Source organism: Rhineura floridana, chromosome 2, assembly GCF_030035675.1.
Source record: "Rhineura floridana isolate rRhiFlo1 chromosome 2, rRhiFlo1.hap2, whole genome shotgun sequence".
In the NCBI taxonomy this organism is placed as follows: Eukaryota; Metazoa; Chordata; class Lepidosauria; order Squamata; family Rhineuridae; genus Rhineura; species Rhineura floridana.
In genome coordinates this window covers 102,571,706-102,585,917 of record NC_084481.1, presented here as the reverse complement: position 1 = coordinate 102,585,917, position 14,212 = coordinate 102,571,706, and the positions used below count along the sequence as shown (strand labels likewise).

The 14,212-nt window shown below is 40.7% G+C and overlaps 1 protein-coding gene across 2 annotated transcripts in view; it reads right to left on the bottom strand.

Annotated features, from left to right (window-relative positions):
* Nucleotides 1–14,212, bottom strand: part of RIC8A (RIC8 guanine nucleotide exchange factor A) — a 35,186-nt gene that overhangs the window by 7,166 nt on the left and 13,808 nt on the right. For both annotated transcript variants that reach the window (XM_061609856.1, XM_061609857.1), the window contains 6 exons: nt 10,393–11,007; nt 8,911–9,005; nt 7,292–7,442; nt 5,486–5,581; nt 2,159–2,303; nt 1,138–1,282 (listed from right to left, as the gene is read on the bottom strand). In XM_061609856.1, coding sequence (XP_061465840.1) covers nt 1,138–1,282; nt 2,159–2,303; nt 5,486–5,581; nt 7,292–7,442; nt 8,911–9,005; nt 10,393–11,007 — 1,247 coding nt within the window. The remainder of the gene's footprint in view (nt 1–1,137; nt 1,283–2,158; nt 2,304–5,485; nt 5,582–7,291; nt 7,443–8,910; nt 9,006–10,392; nt 11,008–14,212) is intronic.

The following is a 14,212-nucleotide window of genomic DNA, read 5'->3' as shown; positions in this document are numbered from 1 at the left end:
TGCAGAAGCATGTTAAGCAGAGATATTAACCACAGGCATAATGACTGTTGGCAGCACCAGATGCTACTTGGTCCATCTACTACTGAAAATGACATAAGAGGTTTTCTCAGGGCAAGTGGCAATCCACCTACTGACAAACATATGGGGATTTTTCTCTCCATTTGGACTTTGTTATCCATGGAGGCAGGGCAAAAGGAGGTCAGTAATCTAGAAATCTAGCACTATAATTCACTTGGCTACCACACACACACACAGTTAACATTAAAACTAGCAGAAGCAACTCGGAAGAAAGACAAAGATGCTTTTGTGTCTCTATCCCAAAAGTGTCCAGAACAGGACTCATAAATACATATATATTCTAGAACAGCAGTCTTGACTAATTTCAGTTCACTCCTGTCCCGCTCACTGTCCATGTACTGATCTTCACACTTCTCCCATTCACGTCTTCCTCCTCTGAATCACAATTTTTCCCCTTTAATGAATGCATATATAGCCAATACATCCACATACATCACAATACATTTCAGATGTGCAGAAAAAATGGGTAGGGGCAGCAAAAGGAAAAACCTTGAAATGGGATTGTGACTGCTGATAAAAAAGGAATTAGCCAAATGTCTGCAAAATGTCTTTGTGAGTGAATGATGAACATTCTCTAAATATTTGGGGCCAGGGAGAGAACCTTCTGGTAATGAAGGAGTTGGGAGGAATGGGACAAGAGCTAGGAAGCGAGAGGGAAAGCTACCTAGACCAACTGTGGGGAAGTCAGTACCTTTTTCATGACCCACAAGCTTATGTATAAAGAGCTATGTATAAAGTGGAATGTGAAACAGTGAAAGCATGGCACACCGTGCCAAAGGTGCCACCACCTGGTGTGATTCTCTGCAGCTGCTGGTCTGACCAGAAACTAAGTTCCCACCTGCAACAGCAAAGATGTGGTAGCAGGCAGTGAGCAAGGCCATTAGGCACCGAAGCAGGTAACCACAGCATTAAACATACAGAAATGCACGCCAAGCAGAATGTTAAAAGGAGAAAATGAGTAATGGGGTGAGCAAGGAAGAGATAAAAAGGGACTTTTGTCAAAAGGAGTAGAAGAAAAGGCAACACTAAGAGAAGCAATGGATACAAGCGAGCCCATACTTGGGTTTTGCTTCCTTGTATTCCTCCGTATCAGTGTCTTCATCCTCTGAGTATTCACCTTCTGTCCGGCCTCCAGCTATTAGGCCTCGTGCTGCCAGGAGCCCAGCAGCATTCCCATATCCTGTGTACTTCACAAACCGTGATACTGTTAAGAAAAATAAAAGACAAAAGGTTCACATTCTCCTGCTGCTGCAGAAGCAACTGGAAAAGACTGCTGAATTCAAATGATGGTATGGCTGACTCTTGCTTATTGGGTCACCTTTCAAAGAAATGGTTTCTTGCAAACCTCTCAATCTGTAAGTCACATTTAGAGCCTCACCTCTTTTGTTTCTCACTGCTGTGCAGGCCCAGAGAGTGCCCTTGCTCCCTGACCCCCCATAGAAGCAGGGAGCTTGGCTTCTTCTCTGCCCGTTCAGGTAATCTCTCTTATTAATTTTACCTCAAGCAAATATATCCACACTAGAAAAAGGTGTGAAATGTCACATGGGAATGGCTATACAAATGTTTACATGCTAGTGCACATATTAAGAGGGAAACAGACACCTGTACTACTCTGGAAAAAAAGGCACATGAGAAACTACCTTGGCTGTCCTAAAGTTCAGGAAAACTAATAATTTTCCTGTGAGGGACGGAGGCACTTTGACTGAACAAGAGAAGAGTATGTGCATTTATGGTTATCAAAGCCCGAGCTTCACTCCCTTTTTTGATTCAGATTTTTCTTTTCTAAGAGTATCTCTAGTCAGGGAATGCTTGTGGAAACTTATTTGGATTTTTTCCCATTTCTTCCTTACCCAGGCAATATAGTTGTGGCCTATGGCTCAGGAGCACTTGATTTGCCTCACCTCTTAACAGCTGAACCACCATTAAAACATATCTCTGCCCACCCTAGTAGTAAGAATCTTACAGCAGTTACTACATTGGATGGATCAGCTATTCACTCCATTTCTTTTTCAGATAGCCAACTTGTAATGTCACAAGACAACCTTCACTAGGTAAACAAGAAAAAGGGAAAGACACTCACCGCTCTCTTTGCAGAGAACAAAGAGGAACTCTGCGGCACAGTGCTTCACATCAGTGTCAATGTGAGTCATGAGGCGCACAAGCTTATTTCTCAACAAGTTCCCCACCTCTGGTCTATTTTTCACATCCCGCAGTGGAGGAAGTACCTGCAAACCCATGGAAAGGGAAGAGTTATGTTGAAAGGCCTTCCTAGCGGCTCTCATAAGGATCTGTAAATACTGCACCAAAAATGCCTCAACAACAAAGTTCATCTGCATAAGTCATCATGGTGGCATTTGCCACTTTAACGTTAGACATACATTTATCCACTTACACCTATACAGCAAGGGACTACACAACTTTCAAAGCATTTTTTAAAATATAAAATGGTATCATACACAGCATGGCATACAGAGAGTGACCTGTGTCACCAATCACTGATAATGTCACAAAAAATATCTAGTCGGAAGCCACATCATTCCCACAACTCACAATAGCAAGAAAAACTATCTGGGGTGGGAAAAAGAATGAAATTTCTGTGTCATATCACACTTGGAATAGTGAGAAAATGCAACCTCTTCCTCATCAGAAACAAACGGGGCAGCAAATGAGTCCGAAATGCACATTTTCCATGCAACCTGCTGATGGTATAGAAAAGCCCTTAGACGGGTGGATAACTAACAATGAAATTGCTTCACTGTACCACAAATCCATGATGTAAGTGCACATTTGCTACAGTATGGCAAACTTCCAAAAATGAGTGAAGCGTCAACAGTAACCATGCTGCTGTCTAGGCATATGGTGAAGCAACCACACAATTGCTTCATCTCAAATTTTGCTCTATCAAGATATAGCCAACTTTATATCTGACCTAAATACTCAAATTAACCAACTCTCAGTTAGTATTCCCCTGGGCCTTTTATCCAATGTAGCTGAATGTTGGAAGATTCAGGACAGAAAAGAAAATAGTTCTTCACACAGACCAAAGGAGGCAGTGATGGCCACCAACTTTGATGGCTTTAAAAAAGGATTAGACAAATTCATGGAGGGTAAGGCTATCAATGACTACTAGCCATGATGGCTATGTTCTATAGCAGTGGTTCCCATACTGTTCCCCCCACAGACCACTTGAAAATTGCTGAGGGTCTTGGCAGACCACTTAAGTATTTTTCTGCCTGTTGTAGCAATTGTAATGCAGTCGGCTGGTGGCTTTATTATTTTTAATTGTATTTTTATTGCTTCTTTTAACTTTTATATTGTATGTAATTGTGCTACAATTTGCATCCCATAGAATTCAAATTGTAATACAATCAAATACAATATGACAAATAAAAGAAGCAATGAAATACAATTAAAATCAACATGAATATTTAATACAGGCGTGCCATGGACCACCTGAATGAAGTTCAAGGACCCTTGGGAACCCTTGTTCTAGATCCACTGTTGGAGGCAGTAGGCTTCTGATGCTGGAAACTGCAGGAGGAGAGAGTGCTATTACATTCAGGTCCTGCTTGCGGGCTTGGCCACTGTGAGAACAGGATGATGGACAAGATGGGCCACTGTCTCATCCAGCAGGCTCTTCTCATGTTCTTAACAGGCTCAGTACTATTGAAGCAACAGTGTAGAATTAAAAAAAAAGAAAGTTATGGGAAAAGAGTCACAACGAGGATTACTGATACTGACCAAGCCGGTGGCATGGTTTGTGCATCACACCAAGCCAACCCATGATTTAGTGAAGCAGTTTCTGAATTTTTCCCCACCATGGACCACTTGAAAATTGTTGAGGATCTTGGTGGACCACTTAATGATTGTTTTGCCTGTTTTAGCAACTGCAAAACATTGAGCTAGACGCTGTATGATTTTTAACTGTATTTTATTGCTTCTTTTATTTCCTACATATTGTATTTTATTGTATTACAGTTTGAATTCTATAGAATTCCAATTGTCATACAATAATAAAAGAAATAAAAGCAATTAAAATATGATTAAAATCAATATGAATATTTAATATGATGGATATGCCATCTTCATCAAGAGACAAGCTGCAGTCCACCTGAATGAAGCTCATCGACCACTGGTGGTCCATGGACCACAGTGTGGGAACCCTTGGCTTAGTGCAAACGTACAGGCTCTGGAGAGGAGATTACAGCTGTTTTGCTCCTTCTTGGTTATTCTGCAGATTTAAGCCATGATTTGACTTACTGTATCACCTGAATCAGGAAAACCACAAGCCTTAAAACATGGGACAAATCTTGGTTACACTTCTTGGTTAGTCTGGAGAAAGCTAAACCACAAGTTTGGGTTTAACGATTGATGAAGCTAAACTGTGGCAACAGAACGATCAGGAAGGAGCAGAATGCTCAGTATCTCCTTTCTGGAAGCTTGTACGTTTGCTCATTCATGATAAACCATATGTCTTGTTCTCTGAACAAGTGAAAGACAATGGCTCATGGGCCATGGTTATAGTAACTGAGGCCCTACAAACCTTCTCTAGGACAGGGAAGAGAAAGGATTTCACTGAGATCAACAGATTATTTTCCTAATTCCCCTTGCTGGTTGCCATCCAGTTTAAATTGATGTCAGTTAGAAAGCAATTCGCCATTCTTATCGGATTGCAAAATGCTAAGTAGCAATGTTTAAGTCTGTAAGCTACTAAACTAATGATGCAATAGGAAAACAACGAATATGCAAAATATATGCAATTTGAAGCAAAATCTATCATACTTATGAATCAGGGGGCTCAGAACTCAGGCAAATTAAACAGCTGTGCATACTCAATACCCAAAGAACTTTTTTCCTCTCTAACCACTTGTTGTGTTCCTGGAGTTCCCCACCCTCCACATCATGCACTACATCGAGATAGTGTACGCAATACAGCAGCATCTAGAAGACATGGGGGAGGGGAAGAGGGAAAATGTCTTCGTCAGGACATGAGGAGAAGCCCACCCATACGTCCAAAACCATCCCACAATTGATACATAATGCTAAGCCATGGTTAATATAAAGCAAGGTTTATAAACTAACAGCAAACCATAGCTTATGATGGTGCTTTGTTCATAGTTAACACATCATGGTTAAACCACTGGATGGCATTCAAATGATAAAAAAAACCCATGCTTTAATAAATAATGTCTTGACGCTACATGCAAACAGGCCAAAGTCACAAACGGGTTGGAATATAAGGATATTGTCTACCTGGTGTGTGTAATGTTCCTGCAACATCCAACAATCCCGGGAAACAATTTCACCATATCCGCAATACAGATCTGCAGACTGATGGCACAGGTGGGGCTTACCTTATATTTTTCCTGGATCAATGGAAGTATCCTGACTGACTGAAATACAGTACCTTAGCTTTAAGGAATTTCCTTGTTTGCCGATGGGCCCGAGCACTCTCAGTAAGCAAGTTCAGCACAGGGGTCAGGCTCTCCTTAAGTTTGTGACCCTGTAGCAGAGCCCACAAAAAAAAAAGATTAAAATCACACCCATGCTATGTTGCCCATGTATGAAAAGATTTGTGGAGTACAGGGTTGTATTCAACTAAGTCATACTCAAGAGGAGACCCATTGAAATCAATGAACTGAAGTTAGTCATATCTATTAACTTCAATGGGTCTTCTGTGAGTAGAACTAGCACTGAATATCACCCACAGATTTTTATGGAAGCAACCAAGAATGCTAGTTCTAGTTCTCTAAAACAGAGCAGATAAACTGCAAATCAGCTGCTGGGTACATTACACCGAACTGCAGTAAATCCTCAGAGTAGACAAACCTCATGTCTCATTCATCTTCTCAGGATGCAACTTTATAAGAAATTCAGGGCTGCCACTAAAAACAGTTTCCCTGTGTAAAGTTCCCCCTCACCCTCTGTAAAAAGCACTGCCACATATTTCATGTCCTTCTGTCATTATGTTGAGTATCTACCTGCACCCACTCTACATCAGTGGCTGTTACTGGCAGGAGCACAAAAGTCAGATGTACAACACATTCACAGGATGAGGGGGAAGTCAATGTGAACTCAACACAGGAACAGCATTTTTCATAGCAGCCTTACACTGTACAGCGTTACCCTCAATGTAAAAATATCTGAAAGACCGCCTCCTTCCCTACAGACCCTCTTGGGTGTTGAGATCAGCAGATGGAGCCCTTTGGTAGTTCTGCCATCCTTGGAAGCTCAGGGTGGTGGTGGCCCGGGAGAGGGCATTCTCTGTGCCTGCCCCTAAGTTGTGGAGCTCCCCACCGAGGTGTTTCTGGCAACTTTATTGTACAACTTTTGGCAAATGATGAAGACGCACCTCTTTACCCTGGCCTTCGACACCTGAGCTGTACATTTTTAGGACTCACCCTATTTTCTGTGATGTTGTTTAAGTTGTTTTTAACTGTTTTAATTATGTGTTTTTAAACTGTTGTAAGCTGCCCTGGAACCTCTGGTCAAAGGGCTAGGAATAAATACTAATCATCTTCATCGTTCAGCTGAATGTCCTGTCACAAGATTGTGGCCAAGAACTGCTTCAGGTATTAATGAGAAACAGAAGTATGAGTGATTTGTATTTCTGCTTTACCCACTTCTGCAGTAATGAGTGAAGTGAGACTCCTGAATCGTGCCTGTGGCAAGATTAAAGGGTCATCTGGATTAAGATGCACAAGCCCCTACTTTAATGTATAAATCCTGTCCGCATTCATCAGGCTGCAACTCATTCTTCTAGTCAATTCCCTCTTCAGGATTCTACAAAAACCTGCTATCACCAACATTTTCATCTAGAAAACCAATCAGCATTTTACATTGAAGTTAGTATTTAGCCTGATCCTAGCCACCTAAATGCCTCACCCAAACAACTAATGAAACAATTAACTTTTTATATAGCACAAATCACAAATCTGATCATGGAATGTCCTTCATTCAACTAGTGAATTATCTTTCATCACACTCCACCTACCACACCACCATTAGCCTGTGTTGTTGGCTCCCTGTTTGCTACCATGCTGATCTCTATTACAACTGTTAGTGAGACTCCTGTGCTTAACACAGAAGGCTAAAGCCAGATCATTCAGAGGTGGATGTGCAAACCTGTCCTACAGTGACAGCATGGAAAGTACATGAAGTAAAAGCAGGCATGAAGCAATAAGAAATTGTGAAACCTATCCAATTTACTCACCCTGTCAAGACGTCTGTCAAGGAAATCCAGCAGAACATTGACAGCATCCATGTTGACTCCCATATGTTCAAGTGAGCCCGGATGCACCTTGGGGGCCAGCAGGACATCCAAACACCTGAGAGGCAGATTGCCCAGGAGGTTGACTGTGTGGCTGAACACACAACACAAGACAGAAAAGGCAAATCAGTGAAGAGCTGTTTAGTTTCGTTGTTTAAAACCTATCAACGATCTGGTTAATTTCCAAGCAGCATGAAAACAAGATCTCAGTCTATCCTTTCCTGGCACGGTGACAGAACATTTCACAATAGCATGTACTTGTCCTGTGTACTTTTACCTCCATTTCCTCTCCCCTTCCTCTGTTGTTTCCTGTCAAATGTGTTGTTTGTAACAATAATGATAATAATAACATATAGCACTATATCAGTCACATCTAAAGTTCTTAAATACAAAGTGTATCAAATAGACCTGAACACAGATTCTTGAATACTTGTGTTGGAGAATTCTTGTATTTCTCCTGTGGGATCTTTGCTGGGGGTCCTTTAAATAATCTATGACACAGGCTTAAAGCAAAGAGGTAGGCCTTTATTTCTACAAGCATATGCAAGGTCAGTCCCCCAGAACACATCCAGGAAGTATCCAGGAGGAATTGCAATGAGATATGGTGTGCACAGATCTTTTATACCTTAAAATTACAGCATGTGACAATAATTAACCAATCCCCCAAGTTCTTTTCTATATAACATAGCAGTTTCTTCCCTCTTGAAATATTTCCAACCAACCAGATAACTTTATTAAAATGAATACATGTATATTCATAATCAAGCATCCCCATTTTATTCATTGATGTCAATCTGTCCCCTTGGCTGATATTACCACTATTCTACTGTCATATATTACTGATGACCTTGTACTGTTCTGAAACCAATATATACCATTACATTCCTTTCTATCATGGCTCCTGACCAGTCAAGCTGGTCAAGGAATATCTGTAGGACATAATGGCATGTTCCTTGGGCAAAGCCATGATTACAGCCCAAATCTGGCTCTCCTTAGAGTGACTGGGAGTTCCATGTGAAAATTCCTCTTACTACCTTGCTATAAAGAAAGATTAATTTTAACTCACCATTTTATAACTAAAAAACCCACAAAATATAAAGAATGATTAGGGAACACAGAAAAGGGCAAAGGGCAAACATTTGCTCTATTAATAAAAAGAGATCAGAAACCCCGTTTCCAAGATCACATAGTAAAAAAAAAAAAATTCATTAAGAGATTGTATACATTTGTTCAAACAATACCAGATTAATGATCTGCGGTCATGCATTAACCATTTGGCACCGAAAGATGCTCAGGAATTTGTGGACTTGACCTTCTCTCTGCCTTTCCCTACACACGCTTTGGTTTTAATGCCTGTTGTCTGTGAATGAGGGGAAAGAAATCAATTTTTCCTTCATTAATTTTCAAGGGCCCATATTGACTGGGGCCAAGACCCCTTAGGGGTTCTCCAAGTTGCATGACAAACATGATAATATTTTTTCCAATGTTAATGCAATTTCAGCAACAGCATTCTCTCATCCAGCCAAGAATCCAAGTTCCAAGCTTTTCATCAGGATAACCACCTGTGAAATTCTTCTGTGCGATCCTCACCATCTGCTGAAATCATCAGGCAGTGACGGAGGAGGGCACCCAGGCGTCGGTACAGAGCAGCATCTTCCTGTTTCCAAAACATAATGAAAAGCATGATTATGAGAAGGGAACACATCTCTCTTTTGAAGTCTGTTGCTTGCAACAAGCCACTCTTTACATTCTCAAAACTGAATGTGAAAAACTGTGCCCAAGGAAATGAAAAGATCTGCATAGAGAATAGCCATGCTCAAATACAGCCTTTGTATAGCATTTAAAGTTCCTGCTCCTGTTTTGTGGAGAAATATCTGGTCACAGTAACAAATATGGAGCTCAATGAGGTAGTATGAGACTCCTTTTCAGCACTTCTTTCTTCCTTTGACTCTCATCCTTCTATCTCTGTCTCTATTATGCTCCTGCAATACTGTCTAAGCTACAACCTTCCTTATTTTTCCCCTAAGTGTCAAAGTCTGCAAAACAATAAACCAGGCAGCAAACATATAATGTTTACATTACATTAATTCATACATGAACGAGGCAAATTTCCAAAAGAGATCCCAGTCTGGGAGCTTTGACTGGTTGCTGAATCTGGAATTTACTTTTTAAATGCAGAACACCAGATTTTAAAAACTGAAATAAGATGCAAATAATGGAAATGTTTCCCTACAAAGATATTTAAATCACACTTAACCGTTATTCTACACTTTAACCTCTCTCCTGCTATTTCATATTTTATGTATATTTATTTTAAAACATTTATAAACCACTCACTTCATAAAATATCTGAGCAGTGTAGGGAAAACCAACGGTAAAAAATATACAACAGAAATTATATCTTTCATAAATCTTCCTGAGCTCACAAATAATTGCTAATCCAGAACGAGAAAGAGACCACAGAATTCCTTATAGCTTAATTCGCTAGGTCCACCATTATTATCCCCATCTAGTTACAAAGAGACACTAGGAGATGCCTTGCTGACGCTATGGCTTATATGTCAATTTAACAGGCAATTTACCCGCCTTTCTTTTTCCAAGTTGCCATACATTATTGAAAAATGCATTCTATCAGACTGTAAGATATCTGATTTTAGCATGTTTTAAAACAGAGCAATGGAAGCAAACGTGACATCGTACAATTATAGAAATGAATGGTTGCAGCACCAGTCATTCTTTTCTGTTGGTTTTGGAGTAAAGGGATTTATGCCTTTGGTGGGTGTACGTGATAAACAGATCTGTTTATAACAAAAGGCAGTCAGTGGGCAGCAGTAGTGAATTGGCCAAATACGTAAGGGCTTCCATAGAATAATTCAGAAACACAGGGCTGGGAGTGAGCTGAGACAGGCAACTGCCCCCTTCCCTCCCTAAATGGTGTCTCTAACCACATGAATCATGCACAGAAGAAAATGTTCAATAAAATAAATAAAAAGAAAAATACATCATAAAACTGAGCTACCAAAAGTCACTTCTGGGTGTCTTACCTCATCTACCTCCCTCTTGTTGGTATCAAAAGTGATATTGAAGAGCACCTTCAAGATCTCCATGGCACACTCTGCCTCCGGACGAGGTAAAGATTCAGAAGAACCTCCCTCAGCACCTACTTCATGAGGGTCTAGCCACTTCACTCCCAGGGTAAGTTCCAAGGTATCTGTCATTAGACCGACACCCCGGAGTTCCTGTGCAAGCTGCTGCCGGATGTCCACCCTTAGTGCAGTCAGCAAGAAGAGAAGACGTAAGTCAAAAAATTTTATATCGTGGGGGAGATTCATTGTATTGTAGAGTTTGATGCGATCTGTGAGGCCCACTATGAATCGGGCTTCAGAGGCCAGCTCCTGAGCCCGGGGGCTGCTGAACACAATGTTGAACAGACACTTGAGTCCTTCCAGGATCACTTCCAGGTCAGGGACCTCTAGAATCTGCTCTTCTGTATAATCAATCCCAGCATGTCTGGCTAGCGTCTTCAGGGCTTCCATGGTTGTGAATGGGCCAAGGCAACTTTTGTCACGGGACAGGATTCGTATGCTTTCCAAACATGCAACCTGGCAGGACGGCTGGAGCACCCGCTCCAGGAATTTAATCAGAAGCCCAGCCAGTTTCTGAAATATTAAAAGGTGAAAATTAGAAGCATAACAAATCTAGTAGTAAAGCAATAAGCTTCTATGTGATAAAAGATTAGTCTATGTCTGCGCTTGTGAATTGTACATGTTCGATGAGCTCTGGTGTACCTCAGACCTGGCACAATCCACCCTGTGCCCCAGCCCATGTACATCTTCACTACAAGGAATATAAACACTGTGCCCACATGATTAGCACAGAAATTAGGGGACCTGACACACACATCATCTTGTTGAACAGATGCATTTTGTCCTATAGCCCATTCTCTTTCATTCAACCAAAGCAAACTGATCAGGCAAATACTGGCGAAAGTGACAAAAATGCCCCTCTGGGGGTAGGACTAGCATTTATATTGTTAACTAAGCAAGCCTTATCATGAAATTAGCTGCAAGGCAGGGGCTATCGGCAAAACTCCCTCTTTCTGCCAGAAAGATCCCTCTGCTGAATCAAAAGCCTTCTTTAAATGAACAGAGATGTTCTGTTCATGTAAGGCGAAGTTTGGCTACAACGCATTATCAATCCTTTTTGGGGCCAGATCTGAAGCAAAAGAGTACCTGTAAGCCTGATGGCTGGCCTGAGCTCTCATGAGAGAAGCCACAGAATCAGGTTAGTTAGGCTAAGGATCAAGCAAGATTGGAAACTGCATTCAATTTAGGTTAAGAACAAAAGCAGAGCCTTGCTGGATCAGGCTAATGGCCCATCTAGTTCGGCATCCTGTTCTCTCACTGGCCAACTAGATGCCTACAGGAAGTCCAAAAGAAGCACCTCAGCACAACAGCACTCTCCCCACTTGAGATTCCCAGCAACTGGCATTCAGAGGCATACTGCTGCTGACAGAGGAGACAGAACATACTGTAGCCATCATGATAAGCTTATCCTCCACAAATAATCCTGTTTTAAAACCATTCAAGTTGGTGGCCATTACTACATTTGGTGGGAATGAATTCCACAGATGACTATGTACTGTGTGAAGTAATACTTTCTTTTGTCTGTCCTGAATCTTCCAACATTTAGCCTCGTTGGAGGGCCTCAAGTCCTAGTATTATGAGGGAGAAAAAATTCTCACTACTCACTTTCTCCACACTATGCATAATCTTATACAGCTCTACCATGTCCCGTTACTAAAAAGGCCCAAATATTGTAACCTTTCCACACAAGGGAGTTGTTCCAACCCCTTGATCATTCGGCTGCTCTTTTCTGAGCCTTGTCCATCTCTACTATATTCAACGAGAACTATACACAGTATTCCAAGAATGGTCTCCCTACAGATTTGTATAACAGCATTATGATACTGGCAGTTTTATTTTCCATCCTTTTCCTAATGATCCCTAACATGGAATTCATCTTTCTCACAGCTGCTGCACTGGGTCAGCATCTTCATCAAGCTATCCACTACAACTCCAAGGTCTCATTCCTAGTCAGTCACTGCCAGTTCAGATCCCATTAGTGTATACACAATACTTATGTTTAGAATGTAGAGTGGTTTAAAAATTCTGAAATAAAAAATGTAAATAAAATAAACTAGGATTTTTTTGTGCCCCAATGTGTATCACTTTACACTTGCTTACAAAATGAATTGCATTTGCCATTTTACTGCCAATTCCCCTGATTTTGAGGGATCCTTTTGAAGCTCCTCACAACCCCTTTTTGTTTTAACCACTTTGAACAATTTGGTATCAGCAGCAAATCTGGCTACCTCACTGCTTACCCTCAACTCCAGATCATGAATGAACATGTTAAAAGGACAGGTTCCAATACCAATCCTTAGTGGACTCCACCATCTACATTGTTCCAGATGTTTTAATATGTAGCTTTTTGCTTTCTGTAGATCATAATAAAGCATCAAAATTGTGCAAAAGGGAGTAACTTTTTTGTGGTGCTTCAGTGAAAACAGACATTAACAACTGGACATGTTTGTAGTTTGAAAGGCTTACTTCTTTTTTGTCTTCTCATTGTATGGTTTGATTCTGCAAGAGGCCATGGTTCAATTTCAACCAAAATTCAGTAAAGTTACAGAAGCATTATTAGGAAGCACTATAGAGGGGCTCTCATTCAAATGCCTTTTTAATTGATATTAGGGATCAGGACTATTTATGCAATGAACTTCTGTCCTCCTCTAAGACTGGTGGCTCACTTGTGTCACAGTCCAAATCCAGAAAAGAGAGACTGAGGCTAGTCACCAGATCAAAGCATTTCCATTAGCCACACCTGGAGGCGGAAAGGGTTGATCTACCGATCAGTTGCGAAATCTCTTTGAAGCTGGATTTTTTTTAAAAATGCACTCAGGCTGCTCCCACCAGGTTTTACAGTAAAAAGGGGGCAGAGTTTGACTAGCATTGTGTGCCCCCATTTTCAGAAAAGAAAGGTGATGACACACTGGAACTGGCAGAACAGGGAGTGTGTTTCTACTCTGAAATAAGAATGAGTCACAGCAGCTTTCTGCCCAAAAAGCGAGTGCAAGAAAGATATGTACATGGCCACTGCATGCAGCCACATCTTGTATGATTCCCCCTCCCAGCTTTGACTAATAAATCAGCATGGGGAGCTTATTCCTGCAATTTGGCAATTCTGTTAATCTCAGGGATGCTGATCAAATAAAATTATATTGGCCTCTGCACCTACAAAAAAATGTGTCTGCCAATGTGTGACCCTACTTATAATTTATATCCCGCCTTTCCCATAATGATCCCCAAAGTGCCTAAAAACAAATAAGATAAAATACAACATAAAACAATCCTATACATATAAAACAAGCAAGTAAACAAAAAGGTCAATGGTCAATAAAAAAGGTCAATGCCAGTTAAAAACTCTTCCTCTTTCAACAAGCCTTTTAAGTTGAGCCCATATCCCAATCTGCGTCTGTGTTGGAATCGCTTTTTAATAGGTTTTTAAACTTTCTTTTAAAAAAAAGTTTTTAAAGCTTTTTTTTAAAAAAAGTTTTTAAACATGGTTTGTTTTAATATATTTTAAAGTCTGTTTTTATGATGTTTTAAAGTGTCTTTAGTGCTTTTGTTTGCACCCTGGGCTCCTAGTGGGAGGAAGGGAGGGAGGGATGGATAAATAAATAAATAAATGAATACGAGGCAGCAGCAGCAGCCTTCCTGTAGCAGCTGCCCACATGCTTTCATAAACCCAGAGGGCCATAATATACTTTAAGGATGCTTTCTAAGCTAGCCATTTTTGTTT